The 26,088-nt window shown below is 38.8% G+C and overlaps 1 protein-coding gene across 7 annotated transcripts in view; it reads right to left on the bottom strand.

Annotated features, from left to right (window-relative positions):
• The window catches only part of LTBP1 (latent transforming growth factor beta binding protein 1), a 423,732-nt gene that overhangs the window by 16,878 nt on the left and 380,766 nt on the right, over positions 1 to 26,088 (bottom strand). For all 7 annotated transcript variants that reach the window (XM_079941107.1, XM_079941105.1, XM_079941104.1 and 4 more), the window contains 5 exons: positions 19,377 to 19,553; positions 18,586 to 18,672; positions 16,561 to 16,689; positions 15,746 to 15,886; positions 14,581 to 14,751 (listed from right to left, as the gene is read on the bottom strand). In XM_079941107.1, the coding sequence (XP_079797233.1) occupies positions 14,581 to 14,751; positions 15,746 to 15,886; positions 16,561 to 16,689; positions 18,586 to 18,672; positions 19,377 to 19,553 (705 nt within the window). The remainder of the gene's footprint in view (positions 1 to 14,580; positions 14,752 to 15,745; positions 15,887 to 16,560; positions 16,690 to 18,585; positions 18,673 to 19,376; positions 19,554 to 26,088) is intronic.

Here is a 26,088-nt window from a genome sequence, read left to right on the forward strand (position 1 = left end):
TGTAATTTGCTTCTTAAGACACTGGCTACTGATGTTGAGCAAAATAATTATCATCCTAGTTTCTGCTCCTTGCAGATTTATGCCAACATGCTTCCTAAGCACTTCCTAGATGCTTTCCTCACAGTCATAAGAGGTACAATCTGTCTGCTGCATGAAGTGAGAGATAAAATTTCCCTCACCCTTCCTCTGCCAGGCATGCCTGCTCTAGCCATGAGATCAGCATATAAAAGACATGGGCAGCCAGTGGCTTTTGTCCAGGCATAGTTGTCTTACAAAGTCAATTAGGAAAAGGTCAAAATAAATACAACATTATTTGATTTCAAAACCTCAAACACAGAACAGGGCTTTAAGCAATTACATACAGTGATATTTTTCATAGTCCCACTCAGCACAGTTCATTTTCTTACAGTACATTTCAACTATCAATGAAGAGAAAAAAATCCTATCAGCAAAATTTCTTTAAAATACGTGAAAGTAAAATTTCCACTAAAAAGAAAATCAACAACAAAAAGGCATTTCTAGAAAATCGAATGCCTATTCATAATGTCTGATTTCAAGGTAGAAAGTTTAAACTGCTAAAAATTTGACTGCTTGTTAGTGAAAAATAAAAGTGCTGCTTTTTGTGATCTGATGGTTCATTTTACGTGCATATCTTAATTTCTCTACTTTGGCTTTACATTAGAAAGATTCTAATATATAGGTATGATTATAATAATAATGCAAGTTATTCTCCACTCAGAATAGTTTCAATAACAGAGCATGGCCAAATACCTTCTTAGCACTTCAATGTAGTATAGCTATTAAGAAAATAAGCCTTGAATAAAATTGATACCCCAACCCCGAATAGCCAAAGCAATCTTGAGAAAGAAAAACAGAGCTGGAGGAATCAGGCTCCCTGACTTCAGACTATACTACAAAGCTACAGTAATCAAGACAGTATGGTACTGGCACAAAAACAGAAATATAGATCAATGGAACAGGATAGAAAGCCCAGAGATAAACCCACGCACCTGTGGTCACCATATCTTTGATAAAGGAGGCAGGAATGTACAGTGGAGAAAGGACAGCCTCTTCAATAAGTGGCGCTGGGAAAACTGGACAGGTACATGTAAAAGTATGAGATTAGATCACTCCCTAACACCATACACAAAAATAAGCTCAAAATGGATTAAAGACCTAAATGTAAGGCCAGAAACTATCAAACTCTTAGAGGAAAACATAGGCAGAACACTCTATGACATAAATCACAGCAAGATCCTTTTTGACCCACCTCCTAGAGAAATGGAAATAAAAACAAAAATAAACAAATGGGACCTAATGAAACTTCAAAGCTTTTGCGTAGCAAAGGAAACCATAAACAAGATGAAAAGACAACCCTCAGGACGGGAGAAAATATTTGCAAATGAAGTAACTGACAAAGGATTAATCTCCAAAATTTATAAGCAGCTCATGCAGCTCAATAACAAAAAAACAAACAACCCAATCCAAAAATGGGCAGAAGACCTAAATAGACATTTCTCCAAAGAACACATACAGACTGCCAACAAACACATGAAAGAATGCTCAACATCACTAATCATTAGAGAAATGAAAATCAAAACTACAATGAGGTATCACCTCACACCAGTCAGAATGGCCATCATCAAAAAATCTACAAACAATAAATGCTGGAGAGGGTGTGGAGAAAAGGGAACCCTCTTGCACTGCCGGTGGGAATGTAAATTGATACAGCCACTGTGGAGAACAGTATGGAGGTTCCTTAAAAAACTACAAATAGAACTACCATATGACCCAGCAATCCCACTACTGGGCATCTACCCTGAGAAAACCATAATTCAAAAAGAGTCATGTACCAAAATGTTCATTGCAGCTCTATTTACAATAGCCCGGAGATGGAAACAACCTAAGTGTCCATGGACAGACGAATGGATAAAGAAGATGTGGCCCATATATACAATGGAATATTACTCAGCCATAAAAAGAAACGAAATTGAGCTATTTGTAATGAGGTGGATAGACCTAGAGTCTGTCATACAGAGTGAAGTAAGTCAGAAAGAGAAAGACAAATACCGTATGCTAACACATATATACGGAACTTAAGAAAAAAAATGTCATGAAGAACCTAGGGGTAAGACAGGAATAAAGACACAGACCTACTAGAGAATGGACTTGAGGATGTGGGGAGGGGGAAGGGTAAGCTGTGACAAAGCGAGAGAGTGGCATGGACATATGTACACTACCAAACGTAAGGTAGATAGCTAGTGGGAAGCAGCCGCATAGCACCGGGAGATCAGCTCGGTGCTTTGTGACCACCTGGAGGGGTGGGATAGGGAGGGTGGGAGGGAGGGAGACACAAGAGGGAAGAGATATGGGAACATATGTATATGTATAACTGATTCACTTTGTTATAGAGCAGAAACTAACACACCATTGTAAAGCAATTATACTCCAATAAAGATGTAATAAAAAAAAACTTATTTCCAACAGCAACAAAAATAAAAATAAAATTGATACCCCAAAGTCCAAATCGTACACAAACTAAAATTTCAGAAGTGTTCTTATCACCAACTTTCCATCTTTCCATCAAATTCCCATCCCATTTAGCTGTTCTATAATAGTTCCTGAGGCCACTGAGACAGCTTCAACCAGTGTGCTGATCCTTCCCAGCTGGCATCCCAAACCCTCGCTGACTCACACCAACTCCAGGGAATTGGGTTTGGGAACTGCAGCCCAGTTCCAGGACACTCCTCCCAAGTTCTGTCACCAACAGTTTAGCAGGAAATGGAGTAAGTTTTCCCCTTTATGAGAGTTTAATTTTCCTTTTTAGCTTTCCTTACCCTGAGACAAATCATGTTTCCTAATATGACTGCAATATGATCATAACCTGAACATGGCTTACTTGCCCATTGCTTTCTCTTCCTTAAAAGTACCTGCCCCAAACAATGTTGTTTTAAGAATCCGCATTTGGCTTCATTTCTAGTGTTCTTCCTCTCATGCAGTCCCTCTTTTTGTGCCTGGCCTTTGTATCATTCATTCCTGTTTATTCACTCCCTTCCACAAGTCCAATATCTCTTTCCTGGTTTTCCCTGACCTGCCATAAAAGCCCTGTCCAGCCGGGGGTCCTGATTGAGTGTTCAGGATCCCACCTCCTCCCTGCCCTTTTCCAGTGTATATCTGGGGAAGGAGAAGAACGACATTTCACTCCCAACTGAAAATAAAGACCTTTGCTTAAGTGTGTGTTTGTACAGGATGGTAGTGGGAGCTGGAGAAGCTCTACAAAATGGAAATATTTTCTTTAACTGGTTCTCAACCTTTTTTTCAATCCCAGTTGTGATGGCTAATATCATGTGTCAACTAGGTTAGGCCACGGAGTGCCCAGATGAAGTTGGTCAAACATTATTTTGGGTGTTTCTGGATGGGGTTAACATTTACATTGGTGGATCTGAGTAAATCAAATTACCCTCCATAATGTGAGTGGGCCTCCTTCAATGGGTTGATGGCTTGATTAGAACAGAAAGACTGGCCCTCCTATGAGAAAGAGAATTCCACTGCCCACTGCCCAACTGCCTTTGGACTTCAGACGTCATCTACAAAACTGGCTCTTTCTGGCTGACGGCTTTTGACCTGGAACCTCGGCTTTCTTTGGGCCTCCACAACATCAGGCCACCCTAGAGATTTTGAATTTACCAGCTTCTATAATCACATGAGCCAATTCCTTAAAATGAATCAGTGACTCAATCAATCAATCAATCAATCTTTCTCTCTTTCTCTCTCTCCTATTGGTTCTGTTTTTCTGGAGAACCCTGAATATTGCCCCAAACCTTCTTTACTGGGTCAGGGGAAGTTTGTCATTTGTGTGGTAGAGAATTTCAATAAGGTGAGCACATACCTTTAGCAGAAGGTACCTGATTCTTGAAGGGAGTTATGTGTAGTTAGAGAAAAGCTTTTATTAATTTTATCTGCCCTATTATTCCCTTGAGAGTCACTGCAATGGAAGGTATTGCTTATAAAAACAGTACACATTAGGAACACGTGGGGTCCCCTGTTAACATGGAAACAATAGAATGTGCTCCGCATGTCACACATGGCTACTTAGACTCACACTGTGCGTATACACATCCCATGTCCTGGTCTTAATTCTCTAATAACTGACAATCACAGTCATGAATTTTTCTACCCAGTAACCTTAGCTGGCCTAAGATGATAATTCTGCTACACAGATAATGACATACATTAAGTTTAGAATATTAATACTTTACTGTGAAAGTTTCAGAGTAAGGGTTTTTTTGTTGTTGTTATTTAATATGTCTATAATGTTTAAGAGAACCATATACTAGATAATCTGATGGGCCTTGTGATTTCAATTTGAAATATCTAGGATTTTATATTACATGAGAATTCACAGAACTCTATTAGGTCAGTAAGTATTTAGATTCATTAGGGAATTCAATTTGTTGCATTTTAAGTTTGATTTATTAGATTGATAAGAGCTGCTTAAATACCTAAGAAAAAAATGCTTATTAGAATTGGAGGCTGCCCTTTCAGGTATATAAAATGCATGAGATAAAATCAAATACATAAAATTTATAAATCAGAGGCCAAAGTGTTAGAGACTTAATTAACAGAGTTTTGATACAGAAATAACTCTCAAGGAAAGTTTAATCTGTTCCTTGAGCTATATAAACATTAATCACAAAATAAAACTTGATCTTATTTTATATAAAAATATTGGACTTATAAACAGAAGGACAAAATGTTTACGTTGAACTTAAATTCTTAGGTAAGTCCAGGTTTTAACATTGATAAATTGGATACACTGAATGTTCATTTAAAACCCAACCCTGAATGGTCTTTTCCAGGCACAAGGCCTCTCTCAGACATTATATAATAACTCACACTGGTAGCCTGGGAGCCTCGAGCGGCACAGAAGCAGCAGGTTCTCTCAGCGGCTGCAGAGATTATCTGGCTCTGCGTTAGTCCCCAAACCCTCACCTGCCCCTCATCGTCTTTGACTCTTGCTTACTTTTAAAGAGACTTCTAGCACTGTATAGTGAGGTAACAATGGGGAATAATCATTAGCTCAACTCATATCCTGGAACAAGATTTGATCTATGATCATCGCTAACACCTACGAAGCATTTACTGTATGCCAAGCATCTAACATGTGTTACCACATTTTTAACCCTCAAACAATCCTCAGGAAGATGTTGCTACTACCATTTTACAAGTGAGGAAACTAACGTAATGACCACATTTAATACCAAGGCTCTATGTGCATAATTCACTACTAAATTTTATTTTGCAATAAGCCTTTTATAGTGAGAAAAGTACTTTCACCCTTTTCAGGAAAATAAGGGGTAGCCTTCTAAATAAATACAAAGAATCTTTTCAATAAGAAACAATATAAATTGCGTACTTGTCCTTCCATATGGTATCCAATTCAGTCTAGTTCCATGGATACCAAGAATTCTGTCCCAAAGAACTGGACCACTTACCTCTGAGAGTATTCTCTCTGTATATACAGTGTACACATATGGTGGCCACTCAAATTAGGAGGCCTTTTATAGCTTTCCAGTTTGGTTTACATTCTCCACTATAGCTTATTAATAGCTGCACTTGCTTTGATCATAATAATCAGGATCTATGATCACAATGATAAATGCTTTCATACTTACAGAGTATTAATTACCATAACCTCAAAAGAGTTCTCAACTTCGCATATAGGAAACTGAAGCAACTCGCCCAGTGCAATTGACAGAAGCAATGCCAAAAGCAGAACGAGATCCCTGGACTGCCCACACCAAAGGCGGTGACCACTCACTGTGCCTCACATGTAGGATGTTCCAGACTTATTATTAACATTCTTTGGAAACATAGTTCTTGGAAAAGCCTTTAAACTGTGACTGCTGAAAGGCCTTTTGCAACCACTGCCCAATTACAATATTTTTTCAAGTTTAGTCCATGAGTCAAATCCCTGTCTTCCTTCACACCTCCAAGGGTATTATGAAATTTCTTACACTCAGATCTTTGGGAACAGGTAAGAGCCATGCACAGACAGGAAAGAAATCACTAGCTTAACTGTTCAAAGACAGATTCCAGATTCTTTCACTCTTGCAAAACCATATGAAAAGACGGGGTGGATAAGTTACTAGGAAGTATTAAAAAATAGTGTGTCACAGGAGATGATGAATTTATTACATAAGGATGTTATCTGTACATTTGAATGAGCAACGTTGAGGAATGAACTTCTAATTTAGTGGTACAACATAATTTTATATCATGTCAGTTCTACAGAATTTTACATTTCCTGTAAATACAGACTGTACGTCTGCTCCAAAATTTATTGCCTAGATGTTGCCTTGTAGGTGGTTCAAGTAAAAAATGAAATGAAGGAATACGTAGATAATTTAACTGAAACTGAAGACAGGCAAACTATAAGTAATTTAGACTGCATTTCAGACACGGTTCTTACTAACTGTACCTTGCATGTAATAGTTTACTAAATATGTTGTTATTTGACTTTTTAAAAAATAAGAATTAGACATAAATCTATATTATGATCTATAGGATTCTTTACTGACAGAATTGATTTCAAATTTTTCTTATGCCGTAATGATTATATTTTTCTTCCTGGCACTCAAGGACAAGGATAATCTCTATTCCCACAACCAGAGTTTTCTTATCAACTCTGTCTATATATCTATATTTTTGAATTGCTCTGTGAGCAAAACTGAGAGGACCGATGCCTCCACATTTTGATCGACAGCAGTGTTTCACAAAAAATTTTAAGCATTTGCCAATTTCTTTTGTGGCACTTCAGTTTCCTTGGAGATTTTTTTTTTTAACCCCGCTGTGACCTTTCTATGCCTGACCTGCACCTAGTACTTCAGAGGTTAAAACACCTGTGGTGCAGTACACTGTATCAACCAAGAGGTGGCAATCTCTCAACACACTAAGTCTCCCCTCAAAATTTCTTCTACGTTTTAGATCAAGACTTTATCATTCTTTATGTTCCGTTTGTTCACAATAAGTCTAATTATTTTAATAATTTACTTAACAGAAGTCTAATTATTTTAACAAGATAACCACAGACACTGGGATCCCTGGGTACTTTAGATTCCAGTGTTCAAATGTGTTTAATTTTCTTTCATTTGCAGGTCAATAGGTTTTTATTTCCATGAGACAATAGCACCCTACATATCTTGTAACCCATAGGTACATTTTTCCAGAAAATTTTGAGTTTATACTTTTAAGAGTAGCAATAAATAAAAACATTAAAAGTTCATTTTATCTATGTGCTAGGCATCACCAACAGTTTAATTCACTGAGGATTACTGACTTGCTTTAATCCATTAATTCATCAAGTATGTATTGTTATCTATTATGGCCACCGTGTGCTCGACTCTGATACAGAGTCTAAGTTGGCTAAGCTTACTGACTGGCTCTAAGGCTGTAGAGTTTCTCTCTAAGCACACAACGCATGAGGAAATTGAAAAAAAATCTCATCTTTAAATTTTCACTTTGTTACTTTTATATTCTAAGTGATACTAATTATCTAAGAAGTGCTTTGAGACCTTGGGGAGATAGGGACTGGGGTAACACTAAAGTGGTTGATAGCACGGATGCCTAGATTTGAATCTGCCACTTCCTGGTATCTGACCACGGATGGTAATCTTGTGTGTCTCAGTTCCTCTCCCCCCAAAAGGAGGTAATTATATAGTTACCTCATAGGATGGCTTGGAGAATTAAATATCTTAATTGATGGAAAGCCTCTTGATGGTGCCTGGCATTGTGTTATACACATGTCGGCTACCATCATTTTTTTACTCAGGTGGAGACCCAGAAAAACCAAGCTACATAAAACTTGTATTCAATAAACTCCAGATTTGAGGGTTCCTGACTTCCTTCTAGCACGGCACTGAAAATTTCCAGAAAGATCAAACAATGACCACCCTTTCTCATTCAAAATATGGACACAGTAGTTTGTCTTTCCTGACTTGGTTTTTCGAATAGCTTTTTCTCTCAGAGGCTGGCTATGATATCGTGATAAAGAACCCAAATTTGATGGTCCTCCCAAAGCAGTTCAGCCACTCCCCCCAAACCAAGGGAAAAAAAAATTTTTTTAAGAACAGGCAGGATTAGAGGGTATTGAGAGGGGTAGGAGAAGAAGAGGATGCTGGGGCAGGAATAAGAGAAACTCCAGGGCTTCCCTGGTGGCACAGTGGTTGAGAGTCCGCCTGCCGATGCAGGGGACATGGGTTCGTGCCCCGGTCCGGGAAGATCCCACATGCCACGGAGCGGCTGGGCCCGTGAGCCATGGCCACTGAGCCTGCGCGTCCGGAGCCTGTGCTCTGCAACAGGAGAGGCCACAGCAGTGAGAGGCCCACGTACCACACACACACACACACAAAAAAAAAAAAAAAAAAAAAGAGAAACTCCAGAGGCTGAGGAGGGGGAGGATGTCAGGACACGACCACTTCAGCAAACTCACTGCCGGGCCGCCCTCAACCATCTGAAACCTCCTAATGCCTGGTGTCTGGCCTCCCAGACTTTAGCTGAGGATTAAAATGGGAGCCCCAAGCAGCTCCAGAAATGTACTGAATGGTACAACTAGGCAATTCTTCTCATGTAAAGTTACCCTGACACAATCCATCAGCCTCCACTCACTCACCCTGCACGTGGTACCAGTCTGCACCTGGTACCAATCTGCAAGTTGCCATCTAACTTCAGAGAACACTATTTCAGGAGCCACTCCTACCTCCTCCAACTACCAGTATTCTCAGATGCAGTTGCTGCCTTAGTGAGAATTAGTGCCCATAACCTATTGGACCAGAAGTGTGAAAGCCTGTTTGGGAGCCAAAGCTTTACTTTACACTGCACTTTAATGCTCAAAGCTGATGACAAGCACTGCGATTTATTACTTAAATTCCTCCAGCACTGTTTCCATCAGTAACTAATTGTTCCCCAAAGCAGTGCTGCATTCCTAGGGAAACTGGAAGGTTCAGTGCCTGACAGGCTGGAATTCATCCAGTGCTTTTATTAACAAATAGACAATATGGTCCTTTCTCAACTATCATGTATTCCTGAAGAGCAACATTTAAAAGGCTCAATGGCAGAATGAGCAAATCAGTTTTAAAGTTCACACATTCTCTGCTTCCTCTACGAAAAATTAATAACGGCATTAAAGTCGGTTTTAACAAAATCCGGCTGAATGCTGCTACGTGTCTCTAGAACCTTGCTAGTGTGGTCTGAAGACCAGCAGCAGCATTGCATTGGGACTTAAGAAGCAGAATCCTGCCCACCCACCTCCACCTAGAAACCAGAATCTTTTTTTTTTTTAATAACATCACCAGGTAATTAACATGCCCATTAATGTTTATGAAGCAGTGGTCTAGAAGAGAAAGTTTTATATGAGGACAATTATTTCTGCATTTGTCTATCCTTAATTTCTTAATTCATGTTCAGATGCTATTAGGTAAGTGTGTTTTTCATAAGAACCTTAGATTTCATTTACATTTGAAAATGCATTTGATCTGACTCGCCCGGCAGTCGTAGCATTAGGTGCTACAGCCTTCTGACGCTTACTACGTGTCAAGCACTATGCTAAGTGTTCATGTATTAACTGATTCTTCCAACAACCCTGTGAGGCAGGTGATGTTAGTTTCGTGTGAGGAAACTAAGGCACAGAGAGACAAAGGAACAAGGCTGTGGAGATAGAAAGTTGCCAAACCAGGATTCCCACCCAGGCAACCTGGCTTCAGAGTCCATGTGCTAACCCCTCTGCTCTGGGTCTTGTTGCTTGCTATACTCGGGCAGAAACATGCTCCACGGGAGATGGTTTGGTGTAGATATGACCAGAACATCAGGTACCAATCAAGGAAATGCCAGCTAATCACAGGGCCTCTGGAAAAACTGCTTAACTTTGCCGTGGGCTTCTCCCTGGATTCAGGGTAGAGTATCCCTAAGTCTAGCTCAAGGCCCATAAATTCAGGAGTATAAAAGAAATACTCCTTCTGGGATGTCTAACTACTTCCTACACTCCAACAGAAACAGAATAGTGTTTTTCAATATGTGTTTCCTGGAACCCTGGGGTCCTTCACAGATACCTCGAGAGCCTAACTAGTTGTTCTCCCTACCAGCAGCTCCAGCAGCTTTGATGTTAATGAATTTATATATATTGGAAGTTAAAATAATAATTCAGTTGACAAAAGACTACCTTTTTCTAAAAAAATAAAAGACTGAAAATCACTGATTTTTGAGGATTTGGCTGACTGTAGACTAGTGATTCTTTTTGGAAAATTTATCACCAGTACTGTGCATATATAAGCTAGAAAGAGCGCAGCAAAGATACTAAGCTTTTTTTTCTTAATTTGGCACGTGGTACCACTATTTCCTCGTACCCCATACTTTCCTAAAAATATTATACAGTATATATTTGTTCACATAGATTTGTTTGAATTTACATTTAAAATTTTGTTTTGTAAAGCCTCAGTTAAAGATAACTGATGCAATATTCTAAAATTCATTTCTAACACCAAAATAACTTGAATATTCTTTTAAAAACTTAGTCAATTAGATTTGGTTTGCAGAGGCAACTAGCTCATCAGATTTTCATTCAGTAAATACTTAATATCACAGCATCAGGACAGGGACAGAATAAAATGAAAATACATGCAGAACCTTTCATAAAGAAGTTTCCAAAACCCAAATGTTGGGGTTGTGGACAGAATACGCACAACGCTCCTACAAATCAGCAAGAAAAAGACACAAAGTCCAACCAAAGAAATGGGCAAAGGATATAATTCCCTGACAAAGGAATACAAATCATCTATAAACAAGGAAAAGATGCTCCAATTCCCTAGAAATAGGGAGACGCATATAAGATACCCTTCTTACCCATAGGATAACAATTTTAAAAGCTGAGAATATCTAGTAGTAAAAGGGTATGAGGAAAAGGCATTTCAAACACTGTCAATGTGAGTGTAAATCTGTCCTGTATTTTTTGGAGAGTAATATAGTATAGTATTTTCATTTGTAGGAATTTTCTTATCAAGACACTTCCACAGCTATATATAAGATACATATGTGAAGGTTCATTGCAGCATTGTTTATAATAGGAAAATCAAGACTGGGGAAGGGCAGGGGGTGGGGGAGACAGACAGCCCAAATGTCCAGTGCTGGAGGTGATTAAATAAACCATGGTACAGTCATACCTTGTTCTACTGTGCTTCGCTTTACTGTGTGTGTTTTTTTTTTTTTTAAACAAATTGAAGGCTTGTGGCCACCTTGCATCAAGCAAGACTATTGCACCATATTTCCAACCACATTCGCTCACTGCCTGTCTGTGTCACATTTTGGAAATTCTCATAATATTTCAAACTTTACCACTATTACTATATTTGTTATGGTATTAGTGATCTTTGATGTTACTATTGTAATTGTTGTAGGGTGCCACAAACCCCACCTATATGAGACAGTAAACTTAACTGTTGAAACAAAGGATTTAGAATATTACATAAAACTAATTGAGAAAGCAGCAGCAGGGGTTGAGAGGACTGACTTGAATTCTGAAGGAAGCTCTACTCTAGGGAAAATGCTATTAAACAGCATTGCATACCACAGAGAAATCGTTTGTCAAGGCAGAATCAATTGAGGTGCAAACTTCACTGTTGGCTGTTTTAAGAAATTACCACAGTCACCCCCATCCCCAGCAATCACCTCCCTGATCAGTCAGCAGCTACCAATAGCGAGGCAAGACCCTCCACCAACAAAAAGATGACTTGCTGAAACCTCAGGTGATGGTTAGCATTTTTTAGCAATACAGTATTTTTAACTGTCATGTATATTTTTTTAGACATAATGCTATTGCACACTTAACAGACATAAACACTGTACAGTGTAAATTTAACTTTTATATGCCCTGGGAAACCAAAAAATTTGGGTGACTTGCTTTATTGCAATATTCACTTTATTGTGGTGGTCTGGAACTGAACCCATAATATCTCCAAGGTATGCCTGTACATCCATAAAACAGAGTCTGTGCAGCCATTTAAAAGTTACCATCCTTCACCAGTTCTAAGATATCCTAGATTTCAAAATACATCCTGATATAACAGACACTAAAATGTGAAAAAATTGCTTGTGGCCATTAATAGATGCCATCAATTGTAAGATACCCCCAATTTCAGAGATGCTAACGCGTAAATCAAAAAACGTGTGCCTCAGATCGATGATACGGATTTCAGCTTTAAATATTCTCTTAAATATAAATTTATAATAACTAATATGGATTAAAAATATAACAATAATTAACGTATAGAAAAAAGACTTGGATAATTAAAACCAACTGTTAAGAGTGAACATCTTCAGAGGTACAAGCTATTAGGTATAAAATAAGTTATAAGGATATATTGTACAACATGGGGAATATAGCCAATATTTCACAATAACTATAAATGGAGTATAATGTTTAAAAATTGTGAATAATTACATTGTACACCTGTAATGGTACATTACATGTACCACTGGTACATCAACACTGTACTTCAATTAAAAAAAAAGAGTGAACACCTTCAAGGAGCAGAGTTCAGCTGTGATGGGGTAGATGGAGGGGGACATAACCTCTTTGATTAATTCTTTAGAAGAATGATATATTTTTTAAAAAAATTAAACAATATAGCACAGGGAGATCAGCTCAGTGCTTTGTGACCGCCTGGAGGGGTGGGGTAGGGAGGGTGGGAGGGAGGGAGACGCAAGAGGGAAGAGATATGGGAACATATGTGTATGTATAACTGATTCACTTTGTTATAAAGCAGAAACTAACACACCATTGTAAAGCAATTATACTCCAATAAAGATGTAAAAAAAAAAGTAAAACATACATATAAAACATGCAAAAAAAATTAAACAATAAAAACACTGCCTAAGTAGAAAGGTTTGAGGTATTCAAGCATCGTGAGAAGATGACTCAAGTCATATATATTATAGTCACTTCCTTAAGATTTCACCTTCTTCTCCTTGTGGCAATTGCCTCTTAGGACAGAGGCTATAGTGACACTAATAATATACCCCACTCCTTGTGTTCCTACCCTATCTACAACCTCCCAGTTCTCACAACAACCCAACAAGACAGATGCCTCCATTAATGAGCTGCATTGGGTGAGGTTCTTTTTCCCCAAGTCACGCAGCTGCTGTGGGCAGTTCTGAATTCCAGATCCAGATTTTTCTGGCCCCAGAACCCAACCTCTTTCCATTTCTGGGCTACTATCATTACCATCTATATCTTTAAGAGGTTGCTCTTCATCCTTTGCTGTTCCTTTTCCTTTTCTGGCATTTCAAATTACTTTCTTTTTTTGTGCTACATTGGTTTCAGTTACTTCCAAGCTAAAAAGCTAATTTATTATTAAATATCTTGAAGATTACATTCTAATTAACTAAAAATTAATGCAGTTCCTCTTTTCAAGCAATTCTTCCCCTCTTGGCCATTCTGAGAATTTGTTCATTATAAACTCTTTCACTTTATATCCACACAGTATTTTTCCAGCTTTAACAAATCGATTCTATAGCCAAAGACAAAATGCTATACTGAACACTTTCAAGTGCTTTTCTTTAACAGGCAGTAAGTAGCTGCAGCGTCAAGAAGAGAAATAAGCAATCAGCGCACAACCCAACAGTCACCAAGTAGCCCAGCCTGGGAGCCAAGAGTCAGCACCTTCCAGCCCTCCTCCCACACGAGGAGAGGGGAGGAAACTGAGAGCTTAGCCAGTCCCATTTTTTTTCCATTTGACCAAAGGTTTTAACCCCAGGTCTAAAACTTGAAAGTCAAGGAGATTTGTTCAAGTACATTTTACTTACTTTCTACTCTCTTCCTTTATGGTTCTAACCCTTCTGTGATCTCTCCCACAAAGAGGTTGACATAAAAACTTGGGCTTTGACCTATACTGTCTATATTAATACTTTTTGCTCTAAGTAGAAACTGTTAGAAATGAGAAGGACTGTAGGGGGAAAAAAAAAAAAAGAAGTATCAGGAAATATAAATTCTAAAGACCTATGCCACCAACTACTAAGATGCATTATATTTCTTTGGGTTATTTAGCATTCTTTGGGGAAATGGAATGAGGGTTTCAAAAATTAATGACAAGGGCTTCCCTGGTGGCGCAGTGGTTGAGAGTCCACCTGCCGATGCAGGGGACATGGGTTCGTGCCCCAGTCCGGGAAGATCCCACATGCCGTGGAGCGGCTGGGCCCGTGAGCCATGGCCACTGAGCCTGTGCGTCCGGAGCCTGTGCTCCGCAACGGGAGAGACCACAGCGGTGAGAGGCCCGTGTACCGCAAAAAAAAAAAAAAAAAAAAAAAAAAAAAATTAATGACAAGGTCTGGATTGGAGGTAAACCAGGAGCCGGATGTTATGCAGTCCTGCTCTTCCACTCCCTAAACACGCACGTGCGCGCACACACACACCCCTCTGATGAAAGCAAGCTATCAGGAGTGCAGGTGAAGATATATAAGTAAAAGAGGATTGTCAGGCTCCAAAGGATACTTCCAAAGGCCTGCAATAGAAGGAACTAGGTAAGGGCTCACCTGAATCTTTCATGGGGCAGAGGGCGCACTGCATGCCCCAGGCCTCTCCATACAAACAGCAGCACTCAGTATATGTTGTCTGCTTGCCAACAAGAGGCCGGCTACACACATACTCATCACTCAGATGTTCCCAGCACAGATCTTGGTAGACATCGGTTTCTTCAATTTGTTCTGAAAGGGAAGACATGGTTCCATGACAATTGCACTGTTATTCCTATTTCATAAACACTGTGGTAGAAGCCAGCGAGTCTCAAAGTTTCCATCCCTATTTCTAAGAGTGACTTCCAAGCAAAAGTCTGAGGCCAGTCTGGGTCTTTCCATGGATCAAACCTCTGTCATCTCCAACTGGGTGTCACTCCCATCAGCTGAAATTCAACCTGCCCATCATGTTCCAATTAAATCCTTCCCTCTGTTGCTTCCATCATTACATAAAACCCTCCACTGTCTTGCCTGTACTTCATAATCCTGATGGACTTCTTATTCTTCTGATCTTTGATGTTTCACATTTACTTGTCTGTCAAATCCTACTATTTCTTTCTACATAAAATTTTTGGGATTCGTCCTTTTTCATCCATTTCATTTGCCGAAGCCCTGAACTAGTAATACTTCATCCTAGGGTCCTTAACGCGAACCTTTCTACTTTCCAATTGATTTCGACCAAAGCCGCCTCCTGAACGTGCTGATACACTGATCAATTAAGCCACTGATCAGTCAGTGGCACATTACCTTCTCGGGGATGAACAGGGATTCCTACCGATGGACTTCAGAGTCCTCCACCAATCTGATGAATTCTGCCCTCTGCTCTGTCCAGCCTCACCTGTGTCCTCCAGTCCAGTCAAGCAAACCTAATTATTTTTCCCTCAACTTACATCTTCCTCAGTTGCCTTCAATGGTTCAATGTGATCAACCCTCAGACACTGAACAGCTCTGCCATCTGCTCAGCCACTCCGTATTCTGCTGTCCATTAAATCAGTGTATGCAAGGTGTTAAATCTCCTACATATTGATGATACGCATCTTATTCTTTCTCTTAGCATCTCATTTTAATTATTCCAAAATACCCAAGGAATCAATTTTTTAATTTTCCAACAGCTCACATTTCAGTCAAAAGGAAAACCTTATGACATTTATTTGGACACAGACTTGCATCTCATATCCAAACATACCATGTGATTCAGTTGGTCGGATACATCTTTTTTCCGAAGCATCCAGGACCATTGGGTGGGTACAGAAGCAGTTATAAGAGCCTTCTGTATTAACGCACTGGCCATCAATACAACTGTTGGGGTCTTGACACTCATCTATATCTTAAGAGAAAAAAAGTGAAAGAAAATCAGCAATCAGCTGCACCTCATACACTTAGCCAAACTTAATACACTGCTAAATTTAGTCCAGATTCCAGGGGCTGCCACATTTTAATCAGCTATACGTCATCATCCAAAAGAGAACAGCTCCAACTATAAAAATGTTAAGTTGTATTGATTGGAAAAATAACATTGCCCTACAGCTGCTGACATTAAATAAGGAAAGAAAACATTTAAGAACAGGATATGCTTAGAAATTTAAGATAAAATGTCTCTTTATGACAGTTTTTAAATTATTTCCTTTTGCTATGTCTTTCTGCCTAGTGTATATGGTTTTCTGCTTAGGCATTAAAGTCTGGGTCAGTATTTAAAAATGACTTTCAGTGCATGGTATGAGTGATGAAACAGGAGGCTCCCCAGACCAAAAGAACACTTCAGTTATACCAGTGACCTGAATTATAATTCTACATTGAATATTAACTCTTTGAAATCTATTCAAATAGTAGTATGAAGAGTTTTTATTTTCTTAAATATTGCTCAAGAAAAAGATCCATAAAACATTTACAGATCTTTTCAACACATGATTTAGATTCAAAGAAATTGTTTTTATATGTAGCATTACTTATTTTTTCCATGTATTTGCATAGCACATCACACTATATCCTCTTAAAACTTACCAAAGCACTGCAATTTGATGGGATCATAGTATGTCCCCTGCTTACAGTAGCATTCATAACCAGGCTGAGTGTTCAAACAGAAGCCATTTTTGCAGATTTCCTGTCCAAAAAGTAGGCATTCATCTGCATCTATGGGGGAAAAATGGAGAAATATTTAGAAAGAGGAGTTATTTGGGGATTTTCAGTTAAATAGAAGAGTCTAACCAATATTGGGCAAGTTAGATATTGTAATATTTATATTACAAAGAGTCTTAAAAACACAGCAATATCAAATTCTTAAAGTTAGGACTAATTCACAGAGGTAGAAATATAATCAGGCTTCTCTGTTTAAGGAGCAATGCCCAAAACATTATCAGAGAAGGTATATTTGTAAATAGAGCTTCGGAGATGCTACCTCGTATCTGATGAAATAGTCTACGGGTTCCATAATGGCACCAATAATATTCTCTGAAGAAAATAGCCTTTAAGACATGTGCCTTTCTAAAAATGTATATTTTGGCCCATTAACTAGTTGAGATGAAGAAAACTCCCACGAAGAGTTTGATGCAACTTGATGGAAGTCTTCTTTCTTGATAATGAGCTAATGAAAGCACAGCTGCTAAGAATGCTGGCAGACCCATTCCTCCACAGAATTTACAGAGCTTATTGTCCACAAACCTCAGTTTACTCAATCGTAAACTGGAGATAAGAGGAGCATTGACCTGATAGGATTGAAAGGATTCAATGAGAAAATCCATGCAGAGGACTCGGTATACACTCAAAAAGTGTGATCTATTGCTTTTGTGCAAGTATTATTAGCATCATTTCTAACATTTTAAAGCTAATGTCATCTAGTCCTCATTTAAAAAACTGGAGACCTCATAGATAAATTGCTCAAAGTTACACAGCTGGAAAATGGCAAAACCAAGTCGACAATATATGACTGTTTGAATCCGAATCTAACATTCTTTCAACCATTTACAGCACTGCTAAGATAGGGTGAAGAGGAATTTATTTTTATTTTAAAAAAGAGGATGACTTTATGGTGAAATCAGGGCTCCACTTCACAGCACAAAGTGAAATTTAACTACATCTCTGAAAGAACATAGTATATGATATTTGCGAATTTGAAAACCGTTAAACACATTTTGCCAACTAAGTCCTGTTATTTCATTGAATTAAATCATAGATGTACTTAAAAAAACACATATGGAATTTCTTATCCAGCTGCTGAATTATACCATGTTAGTAAAACACTGGTTTGAAAAAATGGATAGACAATAAAAATGTTTTTAGTCTGTTTTCCAGCCACTTAACAGTTTTCAATATTAAACTGTAAAGAAAAAAAATCACTTTGTATATAAAAGGTCATAATATCTCTATCACTGAAATGTTAAAAGTTAGTGGTTAATGAGGAAGTACTCATATCTGTAGTTTAAATTTCACCAAAATTAAAAAGCTGCACATTTATTTTAGAATTACAGGCTAATAGCATTAAATATATAAAACACACATCTACTTTTGCTTTCTTCCTTTCCATTCCTTATTATTAATCTGTGGCCATTAGTAAATGGTCCTAGCAAAGTAGGATGCTTTCTAAAAAGGCAAGAACCTTTGCTTTGTTGATGACCATTAAAGGCCAACATGATGATGGTCCAATTTGTATTGGTCCTAACATATGATTTCTGATATAATTCTACAATGAAAGAATGAATTTATTAAGTACAGAATTTTGTGTTAAGTACTTTTACATATGTTATCTCATTTAATCCTCATGATAACGCTTGAAACATTATTCCTATCTCAGAAGTGGAAACTCAGAATCTTAAGTGAAGTCCCACTGTCATACAGCCTTAAGTGTTGTAACGCCCAAGCCACGGTTCTCCCTAGAGTCCATTGAAACCTTCTTCCAATGGTAGGATTCAAGGCTTTGTAATTAGTTTCCATGGCTGAAAAGAATTCTTCTTCTGCCTAACCCAAGCCACGCGTTTACCTGAATGTCAAATATGCACACACATTGCAAATTAGTTTCTGCTTGATTCTGACCTTTATAGTTCTCGCCATCAACGTCGTAAGAGGATTCTCCAGTGGGGACAAAACCTTTCCCTCTGGGACACATTTCCGTGAATTCAGCTGATTTCAGGAGAGATAAGGGGGAAAAAAAGTTGAAAAAAAAAAACCCAATATCTTCCACGAGTATGTTTTAAATTCAGTTTTGCTTTCTCAGACTCAGAGACTTTAAGGCAAATCTTGCCATCTAAATTCAGACAAATAAATTCAGTACAATCTCAAAAATTACAGACTAGGTGCAAATAAACCTAATGACTTCATAAGTATAATTTACAAAAAACCTTGCTAGTTCACCCATATATTATTTACACATGTTTTAGCTATGGGTACGATGGTGTGTTATGACCACTCCATTACTGTGGTCTCTAGTATTTTCAAATTTCAATAAGAATCCAAAATCCTAGCTTAAATATGCAAGCTCCAGTTAGGAATAATGCTGTGTCATTGTTACCAAAAATGATGAGTTTTACCTTACAAATGGAATAAAACTGAATTATCTTTCTGCCAAAATATTATATGGAATATCACTATAACAGCATATTCTGTGAGAAACAGAAGTTTAAGAATTCATACTGAAGTGGGATAAGGGTATGGGTCCAGCCCTGAATGAAACCCACTCTAAGGTAATCTCACTTCAATTAGACAATGGCAGGTACCAGTAGATGTTACCATTTCAAGGCTTCAATAACCCAAATGAGAACATTCCAAGGCCCATGAAGACCACACAACAAATACCAGTATGAACACAGCACTTAGCTAATTCTTACCAGTCCCCAAGACCGGGCAGGGGAAAATCTCACAGTTATCTCCCCACCCAGCACCAGAGGTACAGCAGCATTCTTGTTTGGTGACATTGGGGGCCAGCACGTTGTCACAAAGACTGGCGTCGTTTAGATTATAGTAGCACTCTTTCTTTTCTTCTTTGGGTTGATCTACTTCTAAGTCTAAAAAGAGCAGAGAAAGTAAAAAAGAGTGTTGACAGGATACATCAGATCCACCTGTATCACAACGGAATTGAAAACACAGTGGTAAAAAAGGGTGGACGTGCCAATGCACTTCATTTACAGAAAGCTGCTTTCCACTTTATGTTGGATTCTTCCACTTCAAGATAAAAATGCACGTGAATCCTGAATTTTGGTGGATTTCTAACCCACCCCAAGAGTTTAAGTCTGTCAAAATCATTTCCTTTTACCTTAACCAATTACTTTATTCTTGTAAATTTGGCTGTGAGTACAGTTTCCATGTCTGTTTTCTTGCCAAACACAGGGTCATTCTTTACTGAGCTAGAACACCTACGTAAATCAATGAAAATATTCCCCAACACTGGACCAGAGATATGGGGCCACACATAATATTTAACCCTTAGATGGTTATAGAGATAACCATGCCTCCCCCACAAATTTCCTAAACAGTACAAAGCAGAAGAAGACAAATAGAAAAACACTGCAGTAACCTGAGTCTATTAAAAAGAACCCTTTCATTACTAGAAATCTACTTACAGTGCTGCAAATATATGATTCTGAATGAAACAATAAGAGCCAGCTAATCCTCGGGGTAGAATTTCAAGGCTGGGTTCTAGTCCCAGCTCAAGTGTGTCCTAAAGAATACATTGATATATTTCAACAGAGTCTGTTTAACCCTCTGTGATAAAAGTCAAGGTGATATGATAGAATACAAATGATAAGAACAACTCCACCTACTTTCAGTTAATACTAAAAATGATTTAATTCCATCAGATTTGAAGTCTACAAACAAGTTTGTGCTTTTCAAAAATGATAAAAAAAACTCTTCCCTACTAAATGCTATAGAGTTCAAATTACTGCCTATGATCCAGTTGGAATTTCTTATTTTAATTTTATGCTATGTCAGATAAACTGACTACTGCTGTCACAATTACTTAGATTAATACTAATGAAATATTTTCATTAGAACTGCTATCTACAGATTCTTAACCCAAAGAAACTATAGGGACAAGGGGATAACATTTGCCAGTAAGGATAAGACTTTAATCTCAATACCTACCTTTTAAAAAAAAGTTGGCAGATCATTATACTATGAGGAAAGTTTAATGATTTATCTTCATAATAGTTTCCTATACATTTACTTTGGCAGGGTCAAACTGACTGTGGAAACCTGATTAATATGTCATATAACAAAGGTATTCTTAAAATGTAAGTTCATAAAATTCTATCAGAAGAGCTACTGCCCTTTGTTTCCCCTTATGGCAGTAAAAGCAAGCAAAGCTTCGATGTATATATTACTCCCAGAATGCAGAATATCAATGAGAATGTAAAGGATCCCTCTCACCCTTGATTCTGGCTAATTCTCAGATTATTCTACCTTTGACAATTCAGCTTGGACTCTAACTTAGTCTTAATAGCTGATGACGAATTCAAACCTAGAATAAGTGTCCAGGAAAAAACTGAAATGCGGATTCCTATGCAGTTTATGAAGTGGTTTTAAATCATTTCCTTGTGTGTGAAATTGGATAAAACCTGCCACATCCCTCGTCTCAACTAGCTTTTCAAGTGTGCAGGGGACAGGCGTGTGCTTTGCCTGCTTTCATAGAATGGATCGCCATCACCAGTTCATTCCCTTCAGGAGGGGCTCCAAGCTCTTACACAGGGTATTATTGAGGAAAATTAAGGGTAGGTATTTTAAATTAATATGAAATCAATCATGAACGCTGTAAAAAATTTTATAAACTTTCTCCCAATATGAGTGAATAAACTGACAGACTATTACTATGGACAATTCCACTCATTTTATTCAGTTTGCCTAAAACACAGTTATTAACGAATGCACTTAGAAATATAAATCAAGTCAGCAACACAACTAGAGTTTTGCCAATCGGGTTTACAGTCTATGTTAAAAGAGTGCTCAATAATTGTTTTTCTCTTTGTACAAAGTTGTAGATATGTCACAGTTTTTATTACAATATGGAAACACTGTACAGTAACACTTCAATGAAGGCTGCTATATTCATAGGTAATTAGAGACCACAGGCTTCTGAGTCAAAAACTTCATATACATTTAAACACTATTTCTACCATGTTTTTTTATACTCACAGAAATAAAATAGTTTTTTCTTTTTTCTTTGGAAGGAAACTCAAAGGTGACTGCATAGGGAAATAATCAATACCACTGTATTATTCAGGTTTTACATTGGTTATTACAAGTTTTGCTCTTATTTTCTTTCCAAGCAGTTTGAAGCTTCCATGTTTACACAGCTGAAATTGAGGGTTAGTCAGGCCCTCATCCGTGTTTGGAAAGAGATGCAAATTCCTTTTAAAAAAACTGGTCCACAAAGGTCATTCTGTGAAAAGCTACAATTTCCTTATCTTCTTAACCTTTAAATAATTAACCGCCTAGAGCATTTTTCCACAGGGGGAACACTCCGATCAGTAAAGACATGTAATGTGATTTCTTTAAAAAATCTCTATGAGCTTGTCACTGTCGTTAGGGGAGAAATTTTTCTATCACAAAATAACTTTAAAAGATCAAATCAAAAGTTATAGAAGGTGCCAAGCTCAGAAAAGAATGAATTCTATTTTTCGGAAAGATTTTATTAATAAGGTTAGCCATACTTCATATCTCATGCCATAGACTTCTAGGAAATATATTACTTCACCTCCAGTATTTTCAGATTTGATTTTTCAATATGTATTAAGGGGCTTCCCTGGTGGCGCAGTGGTTGAGAGTCCACCTGCCGATGCAGGGGACACGGGTTCGTGCCCCGGTCCGGGAAGATCCCACATGCCGCAAAGTGGCTGGGCCCATGAGCCATGGTCGCTGAGCCTGCGCGTCCGGAGCCTGTGCTCCGCAACGGGAGAGGCCACAACAGTGAGAGGCCCGCACCGCAAAAAAAAAAAAAAAATGTATTAAGAGGTTAGCTTAACATCTGTGTATAAAAAGCAATGTGTATATTTTAATGCCAGGGGTATGTATGGCTGGTGATAAGAAATGAGTTTTTGGACCTCTCATGTGTGTGCCTTTTTTGAAGAAACTTTCACAGATGCCTTTTCATGTGATACACAAAGTAACTCCATGAGCTAGACGGCACAGGTTATAGAGCATCCTCACTTTTTGGAGGAGAACATTTAGGTTGGGTCCAATGTCCAGTGCCTAATGCTTTCCCTAAACCTCTTCTATGGGGCTCAGCTTCTTAACATTTCAGCGAGCATGAGTTTGTTTTGCTTTGCCTTTGCCCAGGGGCCAGCAGATAATCCTGCTGATGTAGAGTTCAGTGACAAAGCAGCATGCAGCGTGACCCTCTTCCCTTGCTCTGAATATTTAAAGACAGGGTTTGAGCAGCAGGTACCACTGGTGAACTGCCCTTTCTAGAAGCTCTTCTCTCTTGCTTCGTCAGAAAGAAGAGGATGTGGGTGTGCACTTACAGGATTATTTCCTGCTTTAGTCTTTCCCTAAATATGTCTAATCTTAGGTTTGCTGTTGGAGTGGGGAGATCTGGAACATTTCTTTGGTTAGAGTGGACACAAATATTCTAAATGGCCCTTGCCTTTGCTTTCACTTTCCATTTGCAATATTTTCTGAAGGCCTTCAGATGCCAATCCCCTCCATATCCTTCTGAGACAGGATGACGACAGGGACCCAAGAGTCACATCACAAATACGTGTGAGTAAACAATGCCCCCAAATGAAACACCTGCCCTAGTCCTGAAAAAGACATCAATTTATAAAAGTCTGTGTCTGTAATAATGTTCAGCAAATGACTTTGAATAGGATTACTCAGTAAGCTTTTTTCTCTTTATTTTAAAAATCACCACAGGCACTAATGTTTTAGTATATGTGCTGCCGAAGCGAGCACAGCACTAATGTTTTATACCAACTCATAATTTTATGAGAAAAAGCATTCCAGTGTAATAATCCAAAGGGAGTAAAAGAGAACTTGGAAATTCATTTTTTTCCCCTAGTTTTCTCATTCAAAGACTTGGAAGATGAGAAGTGTGTATGTGTTTTAAGTGGAATTTAAAAGAAAGCCATTGGTGAGTTTCAGAAAGTAAGCACTGACAATAGGAATGGACTGAACATGAAGGGATGCAAATAAAAAGGAAGATCGTAGAAAGGTGGTAACTTCAGATAGTAAAAGACGTGGAAGAAGTCAAAATAAAGTTTAGAAAGTGAAGTACAAGAGCAAAAATACTTTCAAAGCAGTGCCTGTCCTTAAAGAGGTCAATCAGGTGGTCAGGTATGACAGTGCAAGGAAAGCAAGCTGGGTGTGTAAGCCACACTGTAAAGGGTCAGGGGGCAAGGCAATCCTGGAAGGCTGCCTGGAGGAGCTGACATTTTGAGTCAAGTTCTTGAAAAATAAACTTAAAAAACATTGGCTAGAAAGTAAGGTGTGACAGAGGTGAGGAGGAATAAAAAGTACAACTCTCCTTAGGTCTGTGTGGGTAGAGCGGGCAAGGGGAAAAGTGGTCTGTGGAAGGAGTCACAGAACTGATTTTGAGAACAAGAGAACAGGGCAGGGACGCATTAACATGTGAACAAGTGATAGGTGTGTTTGTGACTTAGGTGCTGAGGCAGAGGACAATGCCAGTCTCTATTGGAAGAGAGTCGCCTCAGCCTTGCCAGGTGGAATGGAGGATATTTTTGGTTTTGCTTTTTCTGGTGAAGAAGTTAGAAGACACTGGGAGGAGGGAGCCTGGGATAGGAACAGGCTGGGGAGACGGTGAGAAGTGAAAGTCTCAATGATGGAAATATTATTAGAAACTGGAGAAGTCAGAAGAAAAGCGGGCAGATCTCGGTGGAAGAAGAGACTCCTGAAGGCAGAATAAAGCAGCTCAGAGAAAGAAAACCGGGAGACGCACACTGGGACGAGGTGCAACAGGCAGCACAGTCGGAAAGGAGATGACGTCACAGCAGCATGAGAGCTGTCACGTGCATGGCGAGGCCCTGTGAGGACGACCTCAAGAATAAAGCCACATCTGCAGCGACATGTAAAATGTCTGGAAACGTTTAAAAGGAACTGTACAAACCATTCCTCTCCAGGCCTTATTGGTAGTGAATTCTAGGATACAAAATGCATTTCTAATGCAACAGTGTGGTGTCTCTTGTATTAAGAGGATAAAATGGTTTGTGTACATGGTTTACTTAACTGATATGTCAGTTCATTCAAATATCAACACCTCTTTATTAAAAACTCATTTTAGATACTATACACAGCAAGCATAAAACTTCATGAAAATAAAAGCACCATTTGGTAGTAAACTCTTCTCACTCTTGTTTTTGAAGGTGGGAAGAAACCTGATTTTTTTTTTTTTTTAAATAACAAATGAGCATATCTTCCTCAGCCTTAGCTGAGGAGTAAGACCTCAGGAGTTTTATGGCATTTTACAATGTCTGCATTCTAAATACTGTGGTTTCACTGTCTTTAATTTTTTTCCTACCAAAGGTCTTTTTTTTCCAATCAGAAATTATTTTTAAAAAATTCTTCCAAAGTTAATTTATTTTACAGGTTACCAAACACATTAAAAAAAAACACCCCACTGTGCCAAATATAATGGTTGAGTGATATTATATGTGGTCTCATGCCTTTAAAAAATATGTACATACACAAAACCTGTAGTGGACCTCTCCAGGAACAGAGAACAAGCACGCTGTTTAGGTTCAATTGTCAGAACCACAAGGATGATTTGCACAGTTTCCCCTGATAGCAGGGACCTGCTCTTTTTAAATTTTTTTCCTCTACTTGTAATTTAACCAAAGCACATAGGGGTACTGTCCCCTCTACCTAGAAGTGTGAAGAGATCAATTAAGTGTGGTCCATGATACCTTTTTTTTTTTTTTTTTTTTTTTTTGGTGGTACGTGGGCCTCTCACTGTTGTGGCCTCTCCCGTTGCGGAGCACAGGCTCTGGATGCGCAGGCTCAACGGCCATGGCTCACGGGCCCAGCCACTCCGCGGCATGTGGGATCTTCCCGGACCGGGGCACGAACCCGCGTCCCCTGCATTGGCAGGCGGACTCTCAACCACTGCGCCACCAGGGAAGCCCCCATGATACCTTTGATAAAATGAGTAATTCTTACTCTGCAGAACGAGCTGGGAATGAGATGATGGGATACAGAAGGAACACATTCTCGAATGCGGAGAAGCCTATTACTCAGTAGGCTACAGTGTCTGCTGTAGGTCAGGCACGATGCCTAGCAGTGAGCTGGGTGACAGACAATACAAAGAGGAATGAATGACTGAGGATAAAGGGTCCTGTTACCCTGCTGATGGATTTGGACTTCATGCTGGAGGCAGGAATAAGCAGCTGAAAGGGGTTTAAAACCAGATGTGTGTTTCAAAAATGTGAATCGGCAGCAATGTGGAACAGGAACTGATGGGAGAGGCAGGGAGAGAAGTCAGAAGGCAAGTGCCACAGTCCAGGGAAGATAGGCTGAAGGACTGGCCCAGGGCAGTGGTAGCAGAGGAGCAGAGAGATTTGAAGGATACTGTTGAGGTAGAGATAGCAGAAT

This window comes from Stenella coeruleoalba (assembly GCF_951394435.1).
Source record: "Stenella coeruleoalba genome assembly, chromosome: 13".
NCBI classification, from domain to species: domain Eukaryota; kingdom Metazoa; phylum Chordata; class Mammalia; order Artiodactyla; family Delphinidae; genus Stenella; species Stenella coeruleoalba.